Below are 22,869 nucleotides of genomic sequence, written 5' to 3'. Positions count from 1 at the left end.
CACTCTCTCTCTCACACACACACACACACAAAACACGACAGCAGACACAACTTTGATGGCCAGGAGCAGTCCATTCTCTAGATAAGTAGCTATGACACCACACTCTAATGCCTCTCTAGAACTAAAGGTCAAAGGGCAGTGAAGGGACCACCTGTTTCTGTCAGACTCACAGCAAAGAGAGTGCAGCTCTCTCTCTCTGTGTGTCTCTCTCCCTCTCTCTGTATGTGTCTGAATGGCGGGTGTGTGTGAATGCATGTTTCAATGAAAGCACCAGAGAGGTAGAAGTATTATAGTAAGAAAATATATATAAAACTGTATTGTCAGGGAAATGTTTAACACAAGTGATTCAACCAAGGGTCACTTGCACAAGTCCACATCCTTATTCCCCAAGAAATGTTCTTGCGACTGTAGAAGGTTAAAGGTTGAGGGGTTTGGGGTCTCCAGCTGCTTTTGTTACCCTATTTGGGAGAGAATGTGGAGGATAGGAAAGGCAAAAAGGGTAACTGGGACAGGTGGCATACTGTATGCAACACTGCTACTACTCAGCCACTGGGTACATCACACAGACACTTACAGCCAGAGAAGGGACAGATGTTGCACAGCCCGAGTCACTCTAACTCCAAATTACATAGCAAGAGCCAGTGAACACCGGTGTAGTGTGACATGCTGTCATAGAAGGGGGAAGAGGCTCCAAGAATTGACAGTACGTGGCTTTGTTTGGAGAGGTTGTGGATGCAGGACACTGACTTAAGAAGTCTTTGTTTCAGAGTACAGTGACTGTGGTCTAGTGGCTTAGGGAAGAGGAGGTGATTGAGCAAGGTAAGTAAGGCCTACTCAAGGAGCCTGTGGCTCTTGAGGACATGAGCAAGAGGAATATGCTTATCTGCAAGTACATTCTGAATTGATTACTGAGTACTAATACAGAGATCTGTCTTAAGCAGTGTATATTGTTGTGTTAGAGTAATGTTTGAAAATAAATGCTAAATACAGAAACAGATTGCCCATAAACCACAAGCTTCACTTGTAAGTATTTGCAGGTGATAGAGGAACCTTTCAAAAACTGATGCCTGTATGATGACCTTTAGGTGCCACCAAGTGTGAGGTCATGCTGCTGTTACCATAGCAACTATCAGTAGATTGTCTCTTTGGCTGCATTACCTCAGCAGCCTGGCATCACTGGGGTCACGGAACAGACTGTGACCTCGCCATGGTGACTGAGCTAAACTTGAACAAAAACAAGAATGCTACACACACACACACATACACACATGCTGGTAAAAAATATGTTGGAATGAATGTACATAAACAGGCTATTTCAAAAACATTAGAATTGTATAATATAGAATTGTATTAGACATGTCTACATGTAATTTTCCTTGTTTTTTTCCCAGCTGTATAGCAGCCTTCCCAGACACATTGCATAGCAGTCATCCTTCTCCCATCCCTGGACTTTACAGCAAAATCAGCACAGATATTCATTGTGATATAGCATATTGTAATGAGAAAGAAGTACAGTAGGCTAGGTGTCAGTCACCTCTAGGCTACATCAGCCCACCAAGAGAGCTAATCTGGGCTCCCACTAATTGCCACGGTAACACACATGCCAGTGGCTGCTAAGGGAGCATAGCAAGATGACAAGGGATTCCACAGTTGTTTCAACACCAGAAAGAGCTAGAGAGAGATGATAGGTGGAGATGGTTGTGTGTGAAAGTACAAATTGCGCCACAACTAGCCTATTAGATATTAGAGGGGGGCAGCATGCATGCTCTGCTGATAGCAACCTGTTCAGGGTCCAGCTCTGACACTGCAAAACAAAGGCTTTTGTTGATCACACAAGGATGATGTCCTTTTGACATTGATGGAATGAGGAGATGATAACATTCATGTTCTACTGTGTTGAGACTTGAAGCTTTTGCATCCTGTTTTATTTTGTCAGACGAAGATGGAACAGCAGTTTTAATATCAGCCTATATATTAATTTAGGCTACTAAAGATGATTAAAATGCGCTATCCTGTAGGTAACCACTATGTTCACGCACCACACAGGTAAATGTGCATATTGAATTATTCTTCATATTAGCATTTTATATTAGTCTACTAATCAGCCCTATTATAAAAATAAGTGTACATGATTTACATCACGTTTCAAAATTTTAACGCATCTTTCTACCTGCAAGTTATAATGCAAAGATAGCCAATGTACAATGGCTCCCTATGTTTTCATTTAATGTAGCCTAAGCTATGCATTATACATTGTTTTTCACTGTCATCAAAAATTAAGCACCTGTAGATTTTTGTTTTTTATATATATATATTTTTTATTTGTATTTTCATTTCATTTGGTTGGATATAGCCTACCTTAGAACCATATAGGGGCAGCTTGCCCTTCTCTCCGGCGCTAGCTGTAGCTAGCGGGCGAGTTCTAATGTGAGTGTGTATGTGTGAGACAGAGGGAGAGAGAGAGAGAGAGCGCGCGAGAGAGGGAGAGGGAGTGTGTGTGTGTGCTCTGCTGTTGCTGCCCTTTGATCCCTGCATTAGTGTTAGTTAGGGGCTCAGAGACACACACTTACACAGAGAGCAGCCATAGTCAAGACACGGCAACAACAACAGCACCTCCTCCACTATTCCCTATTCCCAACAATACTTTGAAACCGAGGACAGCCAGGTGCACGATAAGTCCCTGCCACCACGCTCTCTCGCAAAAATTTCAATGGAAAAATACCTTTTTTCTTCTTACCCCTAAAAAGAAGGAGAATGTGATAAAACGGGGGAAAATGCCAAGGAGGAAGCAGGAGCAACCTAAGCGCCTGCCTTCACGTAAGTCGATTTCTTGATTAGTGCGATTTTGACGGTTCTCCGTGTGTTTTGCGCAGTAGTTTAGGGTTAAAGAGGTGAAGCAGACAAAGGCACGGCGTAGGTTATTTCTCCTTTTTTAGGTCTGTGCTAGGCAGCCATGTTGGCGATGAGAGGCTAGTCAGCGAGTGCAGTAGCGGTGGCTTTAATAGTAGATAATCGATAAAGGTCCCGTTCCGCCAAAAGGTTGCGGTCAGTTTGCTTGTGTACTGGTTGTATACGCCTTTATAGCGGAGCGTTTTCGTGTATCTGTCCGTCTGACGGAGTCTCTCGCCCGCGAAAGAGAAAGGGGAGGTTCTGAGATTCTGGCCGCAATAAAATGAAGGGTCAGGCGGATCAGACAAGGCAGACTCGGGCTTCCATGCCCCTGCCTCGCTAGCTTCAGTGCTATTAGCTTGTCAACTTAATTCTTTATTAAACGCATTCATACAACTTTCTATCGTGTTGTGTTAAAGGACTGCTTGATTTGTTCACGCATTGGTTTCTTAAATATGTCGAGTTATTTTGCGTGTCAAAAGATTTTTTTTAAGCTGAGGTATTTTCTTTCACCCCTCCCAGTTCAGTGGGGTTCATGTCTGCAGGCTGCCTGTGTCAAAGCCATGGTCGGTCACCTGAAGTTCATGGTTTTTCCTTCCCTTTGCAGCCATTCATTGCAGACAGACTACGATCAATAACGCGGGCACAGAGGCGAATTGCACTTATCCTCGTTGTGAACGTGAAGTGCGACACACACCTCACGGTTCTCGTCGCTTGAAACTACACCCAGTGGAACCAGAAATCACCATTTGTGTTCAGTTGACCCGGTGTAGCTAGGATGAAGATTGTGCTTTTATCAGCTCAGCAATAAGAAGGCGCAATTGCTAATGTTGGCCACTAGAGGATCCCTGAGGTAGACTCGTCAACTAAGAAATTGACCAGACATAATATGTAATTTTGTCACAAAACAATGTGCAAGTGGCCGTTTCCCTTAGTGTTGAATCTTTTGATTATTGCGTATTTGTCCATGGCTAATTTGACACATTTTGAAGAACTAAGTTCTAACTGACTCACACATTTTGAGAGTCACACCAGGGTTTTGTATAGTAAACCTTATAAGGTCTAGGCTACTGGAAAACAGTGGCGTTAAGTTTGCTCTAGCCTTGAGGTCTACATACCTAATTATATTGGGGTGAGCGCTTAACCTCTCCAAGTGAATCTGGCGGTAGGTGACCCTGGATTCTGTTCCGAAAGGTGTGGGTTTGTATTTTGTTTTCTCTCTCCATGTGTTAGGTCTCTGGAGGTGGGTTTGTGGAAGTGTGACATCACACCTGTCTTACCAACTGCTTTTCATGCTGTAGGACACCTGTAAGATATGTAGTTGATGGGCACTTTTAGTTGTGGCAATTTTTTTTATTCAGTTCAGAAAGTGTACAGAATGCTAAATTGATAATTGGCTCCCCACTGGTGTTGAATAATTTGTTTCCACATTGTAAAGATATTATGGCCATACATCTACGTATTTTCTGTACATTTTTCATTTGGCTGTAATATATCCTGTCATCTACATAAAACATGTCACATGTCATCTGCAGAAAATAATTTTCTGTTGAAAAAAACAGTCAAAGAATCCTAGCAGCTGTTGACTGAATAGAATCTGAACAGAATCTCCCCTATTTACTTGTTGTTTTATACTCTATAGCCCACTGCAGACTAGGGGTGTAAAGGTACACTTATTCGTACCGAACCGTTTAGGTACAGGATGTTCGGTTCAATACAGATGTCACAAAGTCATACAGTCTTTAACAGTAATCAACAGTAGGCTTTTTTGCTTGCGGACCATGTTTCATATTTGAGTTTCCACACAAACAAGTGTAGTGGACCATATGTCAGTTTAGTCAATTAACATCAAAAACATTTGACACCTTTTCAAAATACTATTCCCACCGTGCAACAAAATTATTGTCAGTGAATTTTAGATTAGCAGTACCTACAGGCATACTGTACCGAAAATTAACCGAACTGTGACTTCAAAACCGAGGTACACACCGAACCGTGATTTTTGTGTACCGTTACACCCCTACTGCAGACATACACCCAAAATGATTTGATATACCCATATACCCAAAATTATTTGATAATCTGGTTGTTTGTTTCCAATTGAACTATTAAAAAAAATCTCAGTTAAAAAAATCCTAGTTCTGTGCTGCAGTAAAAGTTTAGACATTCATCTGGCACAGGTGTTCAGGAAGTGGTTGAATTTGGAAGCTGAACGTCATGGAGGTGTTTGTGTAGGTTTTTCTCTCGTCCTTGAGGTGATTCGAGGTTAGGGTCTTGCCACATTTTTCTCCAGTCCCCTGCCTCACCAATTCCCCACCCATCGCATTCTTTGTTTTTGTGGACAGTCGCCATTTTGAGGAGCCACAGAGTCTTTTATTACAGTGAAGGTTAAGCTCTGACCTTTGCCATCAGCTAAAATGTCCTCCTCTGGGAGAGAAGACATTTTCTTTCAGACGGATGTGAGGTTATCTGCATTTGAAATGGAGGGATGAATTTTCAAACTGGATACTGCATCTGCCCCCCACACTCCACCTCTAAACACTAGTGGGGCTGAATGGAGAAGCTCTCTCCCTCTCCCCTCTCTCTCCCTCCCTCCCTTTCTTTCTCTTCCCGTACCTTACCGTAATGGTAGGTCACTGGCATCCTTCCACTCCACTATGATTATAATGACCTTGGCTGGGCCGGGGCTTGAAAACATTGGATTAAGGGGAAAGGAAAATGAGGGGAGGTTTCCATTTCGCCCTTGGCATCCCGTAGTGTTGGGAATAAGTGCCAAAAAGCGAACCTCTTCCCAACAGGACCCCCTCCATGCCCCAACCGGCCTGATCAGACATGGGGTCTGCTCACTGGAGGTCAAGCGTATAATGATGCTGAATGTCATACTTATGAAGAACACCGTGGAAGCTCAGGTGTTAGACAACTGTCAGATGTCAGAGTTGGGCCTGTAAAGTCAACCACACAAAAGGGTCTCTTTGAGTTTCTTCTTTTCAGGTTTCGACTCTTACACATGGTCATAGAACTGAAAGATGTTTACATTTATGTGGTACCAGAGTTGGACCTGTTGTGCAGAGTGGGTGGTCTTGTGATCCCCAGTCTCACGCTGACAGTATGGCTTCACTGTTGGCAGTAATTACAAAACGCTAATCTAACAAAAAGGTTGACCTGTCAAAAGCCAGTAGGCCTACACACTGAAGCTCTTTGCATATATGAGAGTCAAATTAGGTTTTCCTAAGACACACATGTATAATATATTTTCTCTTTAAATGGAATCAACTTTCAATTCTTTGCCATATCTGGGTGATGGTACTTGTATTTGTTTTCTTGGCTTTCTCTCATTAACTAACCAACTAAAACCACAATATACCTGATTTTTTTTTATCAGTTTGAAAAGATGCCAGGGAATTACTGATTGCCAGTGGATGCACACCTACAGTCAAGGAAAGGCTAAAAACATCTCCAAAAAGAAATCTAAACACAGCCCTTCAACCAGCCCATCTCAGTCAATGCCCATGTGGAATAGTGCCTGGGCGCAGTAACGATTTTCCGCATGTTGACAAGTCACAACATGGAGATCTACAGCACAGAGAGCAGCCCTTTGGCTACAGCCGAGCCCCTACACTGAGTAATAACCCTCTCGCAGGAGTAGCAGGCATTCTGCTGGCAGCCGTTCACAAGGAACAGCTCGCTGGTTCAGCTGGGGAGACTGGTGGAGTGCAGTAGGATGGGGGAATGGCGGGGGTTAGTAGCAGCTCGAGAGCTTGAGGCGCTTTCTCTGTTGTTGTACCACACAAGTGCATCCAGCCCCTCCGGGACAGGCCTTTCACACGCCCGCGGATGCAATGGCAACGGTGCTCATAGGGGGACTGAGCTGCGGAGTCAGAGGGAGTCGGAGCCATCAGGCTGTGCCAGAGCCAGACGGGCCTCACTAAACACGGGTGTGATTTATTAGCCAGCTCTCTCTCTCTCTCTCTCTCACTCACACACTCTCTCTCTCACTCACACTCACTCTCTCTCTCTCACTCACACACTCTCTCTCTCTCTCTCACTCACACTCTCTCTCTCTCTCTCACTCACATTCTGTGTGTGTGTGTGTGTGTGTGTGTGTGTGTGTGCACGCTTGCCTCACAGACTTCAAAGGGAAGATGGAAATGACTGAGGAGAGACTTGAAGCAGCCCCACTTACTCCACTGTGAGGATGGAGGCTTGTCTTTGGGGCAGTTGTTCTTGAGTAACAGCGCACCACAGCTCATGCCTATCTGTAGCATGAAATTAAGGGTCTCTTTGAAACTGCTGAGAAAGTGTGTGGAGAAGAAGAGGCAGACGATTAAAACCCGTCTTTTGGATTTTCTGTGGACCAGGATGTGCATGAATTTACTGTGGAGTGCCAAATTGGGCACCATTTCTAAGAGCCTGTTATCTTCATGGATATACACTCATTACTGCTCACATCCTAGCTCGCTCCCTTGTGCAGATCAACAAAGATGCCCTGGATTGCCAGACCATCTAGCGGTTTTGAGCGCTCACTTGTCTAAGCTTAACTTAACCCCTGGTCAAGAAAGTACCCACAGTGTTTATGAACATAGAAGGGCAACAAGCAGGGACACTAATGAGGTAACACTAATGACTGGCAGAATATGTTATGTTTATATTAAGACATAAGGCATTCATATAGAGTAGCATTTTATTAAGCTATTGGCAGCTTTCAGGGGAACGGATGTATAACCAGAGGAGGGTTTGGCTGCTCTACAAGGGCCAAGTTGTATTTGTGACATCTTCTTTGTGAAAGCGATTTCTCAGTGGTGCAGTGGGCTGACATACAGGCTTCAAATGTAGGTGAGTGTAGGCAGCTTAGCTACTAGTGTTTGGGGGAGGGGAGGGGCTCCTCACAGGCTCCTCTTCACTGATGGACATTTTCCATGTTTTCTTATGGGAACATTGTAGGGATGCATTGAATTCTTTGGGTACATACTGTGGCAGCATCTATCTGGTTGTTTATGTATTCTGTGGTGATTTCAAAGGTTGTGATATGTATTATTGTTTAAATGTTGATGTTCAGCTCAGTGATTGACGTGTCTGTTTTGGTTTGCTCTGGAAGAGACCATTTGTAGAGGGGACCATGTTGGCTCAGGTTGTTGTGTCATTATTTCTGCACGTTCCAGGATTTGGTCAGTGGCAGATGTATTTGCACTTCTTCCATAAGGTTTTTCAGATTAGTACAAATCCTTTCTGAAAAACCATTTAAAAGCCCCATTTGGCATGCAAACCAGACTAGAGTGTAGTAAGGGTCTGCTGCAGTCAGCCCACCCTCCTCTGGCTGCCTCCCTCGCCCTCGTAAGTCATTTTGACGTGGACTTTTTGGTTCAGTGAGTGGGCTCTGGCCGCCTTAACTCAGAGCTGCTGTGTGAGGGGCAGGCCTTGGTGACCCCTCAAAACCCTAAGATGAGGTCATCACAAAATGTCTGACTGCTCCAAACTGCCCCCTCACCCAGCAAGTCACAGAGATGGTTGTCATAGTAATCATTTCTCTTCCAGTGAACAGTAAAATCTCGCGGGAGTGCCTCTGAATGAGACAAACCTAATTGTGATAAATGAAAATGACTGGCTGGCTGAATGTAAAAAAGAAATCTGATGAATGCCACGGAAAAACAACAAGGTTGACCAACATAAGCCCACTGTACCAAATGACAGTCTTTTTTAGGTGTGTGCGTAGATAAGGTCATCATTATCTGGCGGTGTTGTCTCTTCTTTTACTTTTTGAAAGCTGAGATGGGTATCGTGGTGACACAGAGCAGCGTGGCTGAACAATGGCTGGCTGAGCGTGGGCCGCCCTGGCCAGCGTTTAACATGGAGATTGGAAAAGGAATCAGCTCTTGGCCTCTCATGGCCCTGCATGTAAATGAGGGCAGCCTCCCCTGCCGGGCTTACAATTCTCTCTCCCCCACCAACCTTTTTTTTAATGGCTGCAAGCTGCCCCCCCCACCCCCCACCCCCTTCTGTTCCTGGGGAAGAAACCGGGACCAATCCTGATTAGTGTCCCTGTCTTGAGTGACAGGCTCGAATCCAAGCAGGCACAGCCGCGGGCTCCGTGGCCAAGCTGCTGTCACACCAATGCTGCTATAAAAAAGCCATCTTTTTTGTCCCTCCTCTCACACTAAGCAACAGCCCCCCCTCCACCCTCCACCCCCACCCCATTCTCTCTATCTCCCCCTGTCCCTGCCCGTCTTTCTCTCTCTGGGTGGCTGGGTAGTCAAGCTTGGCTGCATCTTGGGCTGCGCTAGTGGGACGAGTGTGATTTACAGTTGCAGGAGAGAGAGGAGGGGAGCCGAGAGAGAAGAGAGACAGAGTGTGCGAGGCAATGTGAGAAAATCAGAGAGAGTGAGAGAGAGAGAGAGAAAAAGAAAAAGCTCCCCTGGTGCCTCAGATTGTGGCACACCATGTACCATGTCTGGCTGAGTGGGCAGCGCTGGTGTGAACGCATGGTGGCATTAGCGTCATAGCACCCACTGTAACCCACCTCAGCATCCCGTCCCTTTGCTCTGCTTGCCTCTAGCTACACTTATATCTACTTCCTGTTGTCTTACTGTGTGCTACTGATTTCATGCCATTACCCCTTAAAACAAGCTTGTCACACAGCGATGATGATTTGTATTGTGTGGCGTTAGTGTCGTCTAATTGGAAGAGAAGGGAAGAGACTAAGGGGAATTTTGCAAAGCATACATAGGTGTCGACATGAATATGTTTATGTGGATGATGTTGCTGTTGGTGTTGTTGGGATAAGCATTCAGTAGACGGATCTTCACATGGTAGAATATGGAAACCGTGTGTCTCACTCATGCTGTAGTCGCTGTGCTCTTTGATGACACATCTGAGATTATGAGTGTTCTTGGTCCTGCTTTTTTTTTCTCGTTGGTCTAAAAATGGAAGGGGAAAAATAAACGCGAGAGCAGAAAAAGGTCGCTCCATCTGCGGAGAGGAATTTCAGAGGTCTGGGGGCCGAAGCCGTCTCATTCTCTTCCAAGAACACTTCTCCTTCCTGTTTCACCTCTGGCTCGCTGCCCAAAGTGCCCACAGTCTGCCGGGGCCAAGCCCAAAATACACAGATGGTAATATGTAGTACACTTCACCACGACATCTCCCGCCATTATATATAGCAAAGGGCCATGCTGAGAGGGTAGTCTCGCTGTGGGAGAAATATGGCCCATCCAAGGCCTCTGTCTGTGCTGTGAGATGGTGCCAGGGAGTTTAAAAGCTTGGGATTGATGGTCCTGTGGATTGCAGATAAATATGACCATTGGGTTTTAAGGAGATTGTGAGGGGAAAAGTAATCGTAAACCCCATGGGAAAAATGGACACATCTCATTTTAGTCAAGACCTCAATGATGTTGGAGTTATAGTACTGAAGGTCTTAATGATTTGATATGAGGAACAATATAAAATCCACATCCATCCGTTTCCGTTGCTGTGAGAACCCTGCAGTTCCCACCTTTCCCCCGTTCCTCCACAGCCATCAGCCGGACAGGCTGGGCGATCCTGAGAGTGTCCCAATTAACGGAATTACCCCCCCCTCTGGCGCTCCGTTAGTCAACAGTGACGCCAGAGCTCACAGAGCGGCCCGAGCACCGCATCTCACCATATTGCCGTCCGCACCGCTAATAAGGCGCTCAATGACCGGCAGGCTGGCTCATTAGCATCGCCCGCGGCCATGGCAACCCCCGGCAGGGCCCAGCCGGACACTTAATTACCGCCACCGCTCCTTATCTGCCTGCGGTGCTGCGACCGCCTCGCTGACAGCGTCCGTGCAAGCCCCCCAGCGGCCAGTGTCCACCTCTCCCTGCGAAGCTCCGCATCGCACTGCCTCACTCAGGAGGCTGGAGAAGGTCCGCTGGGGAGGGTGGTAGGATGCCTGCTCATGTGCAGTTATTGTTCCATATTTTGTAATAATTTAAAAGAGGCATCGGTCGTTATACCCTGGGCTGCCATTTCATCTGTGAATGTGATTTAGTAAGTGTACTGTAATGGTGTACTGGGGAAGTCTCTGTATAGCATTGGGGTTGAGGCTGCAGTTGAGCGCATTTCTGCCCGTGTCTGTGGCTGCTGTCGCTGGAGTGCCTGTCTCTGCTCCATTGGCATCAGGGGAATATTGATGGCTCCGCCCAGGCTTAATCGACTAATGGCCTGGCTGCTCTCTCTAGCACTCTGCTGAAGCAGCCAGCCCGCCCGCCCGCTCTCTCTCTCTCTCTCTCTCTCTCTCTCTCTCTCTCCCCTTTCCCTCCCTTCCTCCCTGCCTGCCTCTCCACTCCTCTCCTCTCCAGTGCCCTCGTCGTGACCCTGGGGTCAGCTGGGCTGATTTTTATGCCTGACTAAGTCGCAGAATAACTGCAGTGTGTTGGTGGGCAACCTCACGCAAGTCATGTGGCTGCTGACCTACCAAAGGAACCCAGCTACTCCTCATCCTCCCCCTCTGGCCATCTTCTGCGTGTCCCCTGATGGACAACTGAGAGCTGAAAGTGTGGATATGCTGGCCCCGTTAGCCAAATAAAGCTGAAATTACTGTGGATATGCTGGCCCCGTTAGCCAAATAAAGCTGAAATTAGTGTGGTTATGCTGGCACCAAATTACAAGCTATTTAACGCATCCAAATCTCAACACACAAGGATCAATGCATAGTAACGTTAGAGAACTCTTAAGGCTGTTACATGCTTCTACATCAACTCCACGGCATAGCTACGCCGTCACTCCTACGGCGTTGTGACCCTTTTATTGTTCTGCATCGGGTTGCTTTGCATCGCGGTGCATTTCACCGCCATAACGCTAGGGGGTGTGTGGCTTCGAAGTTCGGTGTCGCCTGTGTCTGCGTCGATCACCACAGAAACCATAGACTGTATGACCAAAACAATGCTAAAATAGCATTGCGAATAGCAAGCGAACTTTAGCACAACTGCCTTGTACTGCTTGCTGGGCGAAGTGCTAATTTCAAAACTGACATATACACACTTTACAAACGGATTTAACGGATACAAGCAATTTAACGCATCCAGATCTCCCAACACACAAGGATCAATGCATAGTAACGTTAGAGAACTCTTAGGAGCAGCACTATTGTTGTATAGGATGGTGTTGGTCCCCTGGGGATCAATAAAGTATCTATCTATCTATCTATCTTGAAATGTGTAAGCTTATAGCATATATTTGTATTTTTTGATCAGTCAGTTGTATTTTTCTTCCTATGCTAATCACTTCTATTCCTCTATTAAGACAATCTTAATTGTAAAACTAAATTAATCTTTATCTCTGATCTCACAGTCAGGGTCAGATGTGATTGGTTGTAGCCTGCGGGGCTACCCTCAGCTGAACACCAGCTCCGCTGTACAGTACCGCACCGCATGTCAGTCATACCGTTTCTACACAGAACAGCCTCTCTGTATCTCTGTAGATCTGTAACTCTGTAGATCTGTATCTCTGTAGATCTGTAGCTCTGTAGATCTGTAACTCTGTAGATCTGTAGATCTGTAGCGCAGCCTTTGGCACTGGAGGGAATGCCGAAGGGATCAGGGACAGCAAGAACCAGTTCAGTACAACCCTGTTAGTCCCACACATGTAAAGTATAAGCACAGTCCCATCACTTATCATTGCTCATTCAGCAGTGGACTGTTTCTACTGCGTTCCATGTTCCATTAGCCATTGTGAACCAGCTGGAGTTTCAGGTTTGTTTTTGTCATGAAGTCTGTGATTTTCTATTCACATAGAACAATATGAAAGTGAGTTGTGAATGTGTCAGTGCCAGCACATTATGTATGTTTTTGTGGTGTCTGAGAAAGGCTAAAGTGTGTGTGTGTGTGTGATAGAGAGAGAGAGCGAGAAGAGAGAGTGTGTCAGGAGCCAGGGGGGTTGTCTGTCTCAGACAAAGCCTGGCGGAAATGTGGTCGAGCCATGACCTTGGGAAATGTCAGCCCGCCCACAGAGCTTCTAGTCCAGAGTCAAGCCTCCACGCCATGGTCAGGGAGCTCAGAGTGGCAAGGCATAGCTTAGCCTAGCCTAGCCTTGCGTGGCCAGGCACTGTGTGTGTGTGTGTGTGTGTGTGTGTGCAGTAGTTCGGGTCAACAATCCAGCCATGTTCCTGCTAACAGCATTAGAGTCATTATAGAGGCAGGGTTTACGCTTGTCACATGAGTGTAGCTCATGGCTGTTGCAGTTTGCTGTGGTGCCCAGGTGATTTGCAGTAAGTGCAAGTCTGCGTTCAATGTGAAATTTAGTCAGGCTCAGATGCTTGCAGAGTTTTTAATCACATGCCAGTGCATCTGTCCTGCATCACAGTCACAGTCTTAGAAACTAATGTGTACCGTCAGATGTTCTTTTCTTCTTTTCTGACCAACTCTCACAAGCATCAGCAGACATAGTTTTGCACTGTGTGTGTGTGTGTGTGTGTGTGAGGGAGGAGGAAAGGATGATGAAGTATGTCTCTGTCAGTATCAGGGGTGTACTGTTGGATAGGGTCACTTCGGTTACAGACCCACCACCCCTTACACACACACACACACACACACACACACACACACACACACACACACACACACACACACACACAGTCAGTGCCGGCCAGATGTGCACTGACTGTAATGATCCCTGCGGGTCGCAGGGGTGGCGTTGCTGGGCAACGGCTTTTCTTTTCCCTGTAAACAGAGTGCAGCGCACCAGGCTTATGCTGGGGTCATCAGTGTAAGGCCAGCCTTGATGTGTTTGAGTGAGGGAGGAGGGGGAGCCCACCAAAATGAGTTTCAAGACATTATATTCAAGTTCCTGGGCTCTGATGCCACTCTGATGTTGTGTTTATGTCTCATCTGCAGATTGTCTTTGTTGGTAATGCAGTGTAAGGATAGGTGTACATATGCATGCAATTATAGATCAACTGATATGTGGTCTAAAGTCAGGAAGAGAAAAGAAAGAATGCTGGTTTGGCTGTGGCCCCCTTATACAGACTTGTAGCTTTCTAACATGTTTCTGTGGTGGTTTGTTAATATGCAGGGCTCTACAGTGCGCCCATTTCACTCACACATGCGAGTAAAAATGATGCCGTGCGAGTGCAAAAAAATATTTAGGCGCACTGGTGTGAATGACTTCTAACCATGTCAATATTTGTCTACAAAATACACCGCAACATCGAGAAACATTACTGGTGCAAACCATAGAATCACGTCGCGAATGCAGCATAAAAACTACACCTCCCATCAACGTTAGCAGTTTTGCGTTGTGACTCGCTAGTAGTCGCTTTTATCAAATCCAAGAGCGTGCAGAAAAAGCGGGAAGTTAGACTAGCCAGCCAAGATGCAAAGATTGAAGAAATTAGTTCTTCTATCCACCGAATTTATTGGGTATAGGAGGAACAGGATAAGATTCTGAGAATGCAGTGAGAGAAGGAAAGGTAACCTAACATACCTTTTAGCCCAGTTGACGTATTGGCTGCAATATGCAAAATATAGCTGTAGCGAACCGGCACAAAAGTAGCCTCCCGTAATACTCCCATTTTATTCAAAGCTACTGACAACTCCAGGCTTCCACGCATGCTTGTTTGTTTACACCGAATACAAGCTGAAGTGCAAAACGAAAGTAGGCCTAACGTTTGCCTACTGCCCCCATCAATGCAGATATTTCAAATAAAAACTAAAAGTATAAGACATATATCCTTGATTAGCCTATGTTGGGTTTTGTGGAAGAGAAAATGGACTGTTTTAGTAGTAGTATTAGGCAGTATGCAGTCAGATAGGTCACCATGGGCATATTTGGATTAGCTATAGATGGATTCACAAATAAATAAATTAGCCTACATTTGGCAGGATACTTGATATACAGGCTAAATGCAAATATGGCAATGTATTATACTATTTTACATTAACAAAATGTAGGAAAATAGAACAGACTGAAAATAAAGTAGCCTAGGCACTGATCTTTAAAATCCTTCCTGTAGCCTAAATGTTGTCAGCCATTCTTAATATTCGCAATTGGTGCACTGGCATGTTTAACTGTTAGCTGCAGTATAATGTTAGATTATGTGTAAGTTAAGTACAGAACTGTCTGTGCGCCCACATTTTTGTCTGTGCTCCTACATTTTTTAACTTGGTCGCACAAGTGCTCCTGAATTTTTTTTTTAGTGTAGAGCCCTGATATGTATCAGGAAGATTCACTTTTTCTTTTGTTTGCCCTTGTCTGGCAAGCTGTAATGTTTTGCTTATGAATATTGATACATGAAGTGTATATTAATGACCCTTGGTGACCTTAACCCTATCCTTATTGGCTCCCTGGTGGTATCTGTCCGCTCATGAATATTAATCTAGTTCTGTAACCTCTATTACCCTAATCTTTGCTGTCTAGCCTCCCAGAAGGACCCGTCACCATGGTAACCCCTTTACTAGACTCCTTTAGACCCTGTGAGGGGGAAAAATGGTTTAAAAAAAGAATGAAAAGCAAGTTATTTTACCGTGCAGTGCCTCGCTGAAGGGAAGCCACTGATTTTCCCATAAACCCCGAAATTCATTATTTATTTGTGTCAAATTTTTCCTAAGAATATTGCTTTTACATTAAGCCATTGTACCCAATGTGAAGCCAACATTTGTAGGAAGACTAGATTTGCTTTTTATAAATAAATTGAGGCAAACAAATTTAGCTATTGCAAATGCATTTTTCTTTAGTTGGTAATGTAGGCTGACTTTGAGTGTTTTTTTTACATCAGAACATATGAACTGAATATTGAGGGTACAGAGGATGCAGAATAAGAGCTCAGCAGTCAGTCCAAACTATTATGTGAGAAAGAAAATGAAGCAAATTGTAAACTCGCAGCCTTTCCATGGTCATGTATTTGACACAACTGGCACAGTGGATGGGGCTGCTGGTGCTGCTGGAGGACGGTGCAGAGGGGTTTGTAATGCTAGTGTGTGCTAAACATGTCTCCTGTCTCCTTCCGCAGATGTGGACTCTGTCTCAGAGGGGGGGCCTGAGGGTGGTGCTGCCGAGGATGATGGCTGGTTCGGGAACGCCTCGGACACACCTTCGGATTCGTCCTATGGTGATGTGCGGCCCGATGAGCTACGCGTCTCCTCCGATGCAGGCAGTGGTCCAGCGAGGCCTGAGCTGGCGGACACCCCAGCATCCGAGGGCTCGCTCGGCTGCTCCACGCCTATTCAGCGTGCCTCTCTGGAGCTGCTGGGGCTGGACGGGGCCGTGTTGAACGCGCAGGACTCCCTCTCCTCGGTGGTGTCCTCGCTTTACGGGGACGCCACTGCCCATGCGCTGGGCAAGCCGCTCAGCAGCAACCTGCGGCGCCTCCTGGAGTCTGGCTCCCTCAAGCTGGAGGAAGGAGCGCTGTTGGGGCGCATAGGCGCGGGAGGCGCGGCGGCCAGAGGAGCCTCCGACTCGCCTCCCGTTGGCCTGACGCTCTCGCCGTCGTCCCACCACGCCCAGCAGCTCAGCGCCCTCGCCCGTCGCCTGGCCAACAGCAGCGGAAACAGTGCCAACTCTGCCTCCGCCTCTGCTTCACCCGTGCCTGTCACCGTCAAGCAGGAGTCCACCGGTGATCCCTTCAGCCCCAGCAACGGCACCAGTGGCAACAACGTGGCCACCAACAGTGGCTTTGTCTGGGTGGGCATGGCCGACAAGTGGCCACCACCGTCCGGCTGCTCTGGAGCCAGCGGCAGCAGCCTGTCCCCGGACTCGGCCATCCAGAAGCTGAAGGCAGCGGCCAACGCTGTGCTGCAAGACAAGAGCGCTGCCGTGGCCTCGGCCTCCTCCGTCTCCTCCTCCTCCTCTTCCTCTTCCTCCTCCTCCTCCTCCTCCTCAGTGACCTCCTCCACCTCTATGCCACCGCTAGGCACGCGCGGCTCGGATGACGTGGTGCGCTTCGATGCCTTCACCTCCCCCTTTAGCCCACAGTCGGCCAGCTCCACGCTAGCGGCGCTCTCCAAGAAGGTGTCCGAGCGCAGCCAGCAGCAGCAGCAGCAGCAGCAGCAGCAGAGCAGCGTGGCGGCAGCGGAGCACCAGAGCCCTGCCAGCTCCTTCCTCTCGCTCGTGTCCATGACCTCGTCGGCTGCCCTCCTGAAGGAGGTGGCGGCACGAGCAGCAGGCAACCTACTGGCCGACAAGAAGGACACTAATCTGGGTCCGGGCTCCACAGACGACGTGAAGCCCCTGGTGGACAGGAATCAGAAAACCCCCACGTCCACTCAGAGCATGGACCTGCTGCTTCCCCCCACCCCAAAGGGCAGAACCAAGTCCAGCAGTCAAGCAGGTAACAGTGGTGTTGGTGTTCTGTGGCTTTGCTCCATTCAAGTGAAATAATGCTACTGTATACATTTGACCCAGAGAAAGCACGGTGACCATCTTTCCATTGGTTAATGTATTAAAAGGGAGACTTAAAAATGTAAAAAAAGAAAAGAAAACTCTGCGTGATCTGCTTAATGATTCCCTCCTCTGAAAACACAAAAGGTCTGTGACTTTAAAGTGGTGTTCCACTTAACAAAGGCTTTTTTATGTCAGTGGCCCCATGCAGAGGACCTTGTTTCCAGGGTTGAGTAGGCAAAGGACGTTTTGAGGTTGTGCCTTTTCCAACAAAAAAAGAAAGTGAACATCTTTTTCTCATACTCAAGCATATATTGAATAGGGAAGTAATCTCATTCATTTTTGATCTGATAAAAACAAGATCAAATCTATCTGAAATATCCTCTCAAGAATGAAGTCCTCATTAAAACAAAACAATTAGCCGAGTCTTCCCAAAAAGCAGTGGGTCTGGAAAGAGGGACAGTAGTTTGTGTTGTACAGAATCCCCTCTGAAGGTCGCGGGCCTCTGAAGGTCACGGGCCACACAGCTGGAGCCACACACATCCTTCAGTGGTGGGCGCCAGACACTTCACACCAAGCTGGAATCATAACAATGGGTACAAGTGAAAAGAATTGCTCATTTCACACGTCGACAAACGGACAGTAATTTGAAACTGTACAGTTCATTGTCATTTTGCGGCACTTGGCCCTCGGCCCCAGTGTGCTGCTGTAAAATGGCAGCGGAGAGGCGGAGGTGTGCCATGCCTTCCTGCAGGGCTGTGTGTGTGTGTGTGTGTGTGTGTGTGTGTGTGTGTGTGTGTGTGCTGCTGTAACAGACCTGCAGCTCTGCTCAGAGTTGGCCCTGCAGCCTGGGAAAGGTCTGGAGGCCCAGCGGGGGAGGGTCTGAGGGGCCGGCCTGCTCCCCAGACACACACGGCTGTGTGTTTCCCCCGCGGACACGCAGGCTTGGTGCGGACCATGTGCTCCTCGCTGCTGGAGCAGGAGCCCGTCTCAGCAGAATCCCACAGAATTTAGGTCACACTCGGAGCCCGGCGGGCCCACTAGAGTTTCCACTCAGCATATATAAGGCAGCAGATGAGTACTAGACTGGTTCAGCAACTGAAGAGAGGTCAGGCCAATCTTTAAGCCACACTTGGCTGCAATCCTTTCCTGCATTTATAAAACATAGCTAGGTAAGGTTTTGTAACAGCATCATCATGTCTCATATATGACTCCGTTTTCCCATCTCCTCACCTGGGCATAGTGTGTTCTTGCGCTTTCTACATCCTCATAGGGTTGAAAGGTTCTATTTAGGAGCTTTATTGAAAAGGATCACACTTGTCATTTCTAATGCCGGAGATTAATTTTGTGTTTGTGGGTTGGTTGGTGATGGTGTTAGGAAATGACCAACTGTTCCTACTCTCTCATTTATATCACTCTGTGTGCTTTAGCTAGAACATAACGAGGAGCACACCATTGAAACCTGCTCCTACCACACACCCTCTTCCTGCCGACCAGAAAAGACCTTCAGACCCCTCCCACCCCCTTTCCATTTCCACCAGCCATCCCCTCGTGGAGGAGAGGTTGGGCCACAGATGGTGGTTTTATTGTTGCAAATAGGCAGTCTCGAAGTTTTACACCCCAGGTCAATGAATGCCTGAGCGTGGTAATTTCACCAAACACTGATTACCAGATGTTTTTCAGCAGACAAGACTGGAATACTTATGAAGCTATCCCTGACAGTCCCCTCGTAGAATCTGTAATGCAATCATGCCAGCTCCTAATCAGACCAATTAAGCTCTAATGGACACAGGATATGGAGCCAACAACAATAATGGGCTCACTAAAACATCCTTCAGTTTGGGCTCTTTCGGCAGAGGCCATCTTTGGGCATTGATTGGGGTAATGAAGTGTTTTGACAACAACTCCATTTCTGAAGCCAAGAGACCTAGTGATATGGAGACACTGAAAGACATGAGTCACTGAGAGATGTGGAAGGCAATAGTCAGAGACTTTTGGAGTTCAACTGGCCAAACAAGGTTCATGTTTGTGACTTTAGGGGAACACCTGCACATTGTGTATAACAGTGGTTCTTAAACTTTTTGTCTGGCGACCCCCCCAAAAAAACATGGGCCAAGTGTCACGACCCCCTTCTCTCTAACCGGCAGAATTTGGTTTCGAACTGTTGCGAGATGTGCATTGGAAGCAAAGGCAGAAAATATCTTCTCTCATAGGTAGGCTATGTCAACACCAAAGACATTATGTCAATGGCAGCCTTTGACTAAAAACCTTGTAAGTGTGCACTTGTGCGTCCTCAGGTAAGCCAACCTTTTCTGCCTCTTCTCAGGGTCCCCAGAGGAGGGCGGGAAGCCGTTCCAGTGCCCAGTGTGTGGCCTGGTCATCAAGCGCAAGAGCTACTGGAAGAGACACATGGTGATCCACACCGGCTTAAAGAGCCACCAGTGCCCCCTCTGTCCCTTCCGCTGCGCTCGCAAAGACAATCTCAAGTCCCACATGAAGGTGAGTAGGTGGGCCTACCTCTGGGCGCCACCTGCCCGCGGTGACCAAGGACACCCATATGCAGACTCAGTGGCTAAACGGTCAGCTCAGTCCAGTTGCCTGTAATAGTGTTTTCTGAAACCACTTTCGCCAACAGACTAGTGAGCACACAGCTGATGGTTTAAGTTATGGAATCTAAGGATGTCATTAATCACAGAAGACAGAGGCCGCCTCTAAATCATCAAAGTGACATTTACATTCATGTAGTTTTAAGATGGCATGACATGGTTGATTGACGTCTCCTAATGGTAATGGTATTTGGTTCTACTTAGAAACAATCAACATGGTGTGTGTTGCTGATTATGCCCATCTATGCTACATCTTTACAGTTTGCAGTGTATGTTCCATGCAGTTAATGACATTACGGAGCAAAGCTCTTGGATATATTGAATGAAGCAAGTGACGGTCTCACTCAAGTTCTGATAGATAGATAGATAGATAGATACTTTTGATCCCCAAGGGGAAATTCAAGGTCTCAGTAGCATGCAGACATCACACACAACATGCACTTAAAGCAGAAAAAGTAATGTAAGTATATAAATATAAAAAACTCCACTGCACAATAGAGACAGTAGAAGATAAAAAAAATACTATATATATCCCTTTAATAATTGAATATAATATCCCTTTGACATGTGATATTGTTAATTACTGGATGAATGATGAGCTAAAAAGGGAACATATGCTGTTGTCCATCTGCAGGTTCACCAACACCAAGACCGAGGGGAGACCTTCCAGTGTGACCTCTGTCCATTCACCTCCTCGCGTCATTTCAGCCTGAAGCTACACATGCGCTGTCACCAACACTTCCCCCGGCCAGACGTCAAGGTCAAAGAGGAGCAGGTCACCGACAACGAGGAAGGCGAGGGGTCATTGGCGGGCGATGCTAGTGGTTGTGGGGACATTGCGATGGCCACTGACACTGAGGCGTCCCCCTCTCCTCTACCACACATGGACGGCCGTCTGAGGGCGTCACCTGGCGAGAGCTCCAACCACATCCAAATCAAAGAGGAGCCCCAGGAGCGCGACGTGTCGGTGCTGTCGCCGTTCAGCCTGGGCCGGGAGCGGCCCGCCAGCAGCACCAGCTCCCTGGAGCTGCCCGGACTCAAGGCCAGCCCCGGCGGACCCACCGCCGCCTCCCTCTTCAGCCCCGACATCACCACTAAGACGGCCACTGACCTGCTCATGAAGCTCTCAGGTAGGACACTGGCTCTCAGGCGCTTAGCTCCTCTCCTAAAACATGGACAAAAGCCCATCTCCAGCACGTGGTTGTAAGCTTTAGCCTGCTAGCACTTGCATGACAACAGCACTGATGCAAAGATGGCAAGGCCACGTGCCACGGGGCACATTCTTGAGGTATGGATGGGATGTTGTCAAGTGATGTCCCTCACACTTAACTTTACCCAGCGTGTGCCCATGCCTCGCGTCGGTGCCGAACTGAAGCGGAGATTGATGTGAAGAGGTCAGCCGAGGGGTCGGCCCATAAGGTCTTAGCTGGGGCCGCCTGCTCCCCTTCACTTAATGCAGAGTAATTAGATTGAGATCTCTGAGCGCTTAAAAAAAGAGCTGGGAACATTAGATTAATTAAAAATTCATGCATAATTCATAATTAAAAAGGAATCTGTAATTGGGAATGATTAGCGCCCTCAGCTCCAGCCCCGTGACCCCGGCAGAGCTGGCGGCACCGGGAGGGCCCCTGCTCCGGTGAACTCCCCTCAGGCACAGCTCGGCTCCACGTGGGGGGAGGGGGGGGGGGTGGCTGCTCCTCTGCACTCCAGGGCTGAGCGCCACGCCGCTCCCAGACTTCCAATCAAGTCGCCCAACTCCCAGCAGACTGCAGAGGATCCTCTACAATGTCAGCTCAGTGTCGACAGACATGTGGCACAGTCTGCAAGGAAGAGTGTCATTACACAGCGTGTCATTCTGAAGGAGAAGGAAGAGCGGTTTGACTAGTCTACTAATGATGACTAGTCACTTGGAACCATGGGACTGGGGCTTTTAAAGGAAGCCTTGTGGTTTATCAGACCAGGGAGCAGTATTCTTTTGATCCATATAACTGTACTGCGTAGTTAGTCATTGTTGGATTCAAAGCTGGGCTGGAGCTAAAATATAGACTAGGATACTGAGAAGTAGGAGCACGTAATGGGGTTTGGAGAACAAGAGAATGTGTATGTATGAGGAGATGGGAAGAGGACATTACATTTGGAAAGGAATGGGAGGAATGGCTAGTATGTGTAAAAGAATAGAGGAAGACAACACCTCAAAATCAGTGTCTGTCTGTTGCTTTAAGAAGGTTCTCTCTCTATAGATCACAGTGTGTTCTAAAGCGTGGTCTGTAGGACAATAGAGTGTGAGAAAAGCGTATGTGTGTGTGTGTGTGAGAGCGTGCGGTGTTGGTGTGTAGAGGTATGCTGAGGGGAGGAGCCTCTGGGGACGGTGTGTTTTGAGAATGCTGTGCCACACGCTGAAGAGGAGCTGGAGCACTCCTGTGGTGTCAATGCTGCCTCTCGCCCCAAGAGAGACGGATGAAGAGAGAGAGAGAGAGAGAGAGAGAGGCTGTGTGAGGAGAGGAAGAGAGAGATGGAGGCCGTGTGAGGAGAGGAAGAGAGAGAGGGAGAGGGAGTGCTGCATCCAGCACCAGCTCCACACGGCCTACAAAGAGATAAACAACAAAAAAGATATAGCCAGTGAACTTTCCCTGACCTCTGATACAGTAGGCCATAACAGATATTTTTTTTCTGGGCTGTGAGTGGAGGGTCGTGGATGTGCCTGTCTTGCTTTGATTGAGCTGCTTGCTGACACAGGCCTGAGCCCTGTCCGGTTTGATCCTGCGTGCTGATTTGGGAAGATGAAAGCGGCTGACCAGAGCGGCTTTGAAAAGTGCAGCGCAGTGGCATGCGTGCCCACTGGAGCAGATTTCATAACGATAGCCTGCACTCTCGGAGCGGGCAGCCGTGGCACCGGCGGGTTCACTGCTGTGCCCGACCCCCGCTGGCCACACCGGAATAGCCAAGCGGGAGCTTGCAGGCGGTGTGGCCGCTCTCGGCCGTTGCGTGATGTGAATGTGCGTGCGTTTTTTTTTTGCTTTCCGCCACTGACCGGAGCTCTGCAGCACTG

The 22,869-nt window shown here is 47.5% G+C and overlaps 1 protein-coding gene across 1 annotated transcript in view; it reads left to right on the top strand.

Moving 5' to 3' along the window:
- The first annotated feature begins 2,491 nt into the window (after positions 1-2,491).
- The window catches only part of znf827 (zinc finger protein 827), a 50,958-nt gene continuing 30,580 nt past the window's right edge, over positions 2,492-22,869 (top strand). Inside the window, exons 1-4 of the mRNA XM_076294220.1 lie at positions 2,492-2,817; positions 15,848-17,164; positions 19,541-19,713; positions 20,455-20,950. Coding sequence (XP_076150335.1) covers positions 2,775-2,817; positions 15,848-17,164; positions 19,541-19,713; positions 20,455-20,950 — 2,029 coding nt within the window. The 5' untranslated portion in view covers positions 2,492-2,774. The remainder of the gene's footprint in view (positions 2,818-15,847; positions 17,165-19,540; positions 19,714-20,454; positions 20,951-22,869) is intronic.

The sequence above is a fragment of the Alosa pseudoharengus genome, unplaced genomic scaffold (assembly GCF_046254945.1).
Source record: "Alosa pseudoharengus isolate Yale_2024_CS ecotype anadromous, Long Island Sound unplaced genomic scaffold, YU_APseudo_1.1 YU_APseudo_1.1_scf_2, whole genome shotgun sequence".
Classification (NCBI taxonomy): Eukaryota; Metazoa; Chordata; class Actinopteri; order Clupeiformes; family Clupeidae; genus Alosa; species Alosa pseudoharengus.
This window is presented reverse-complemented; position numbering and strand designations above follow the sequence as displayed.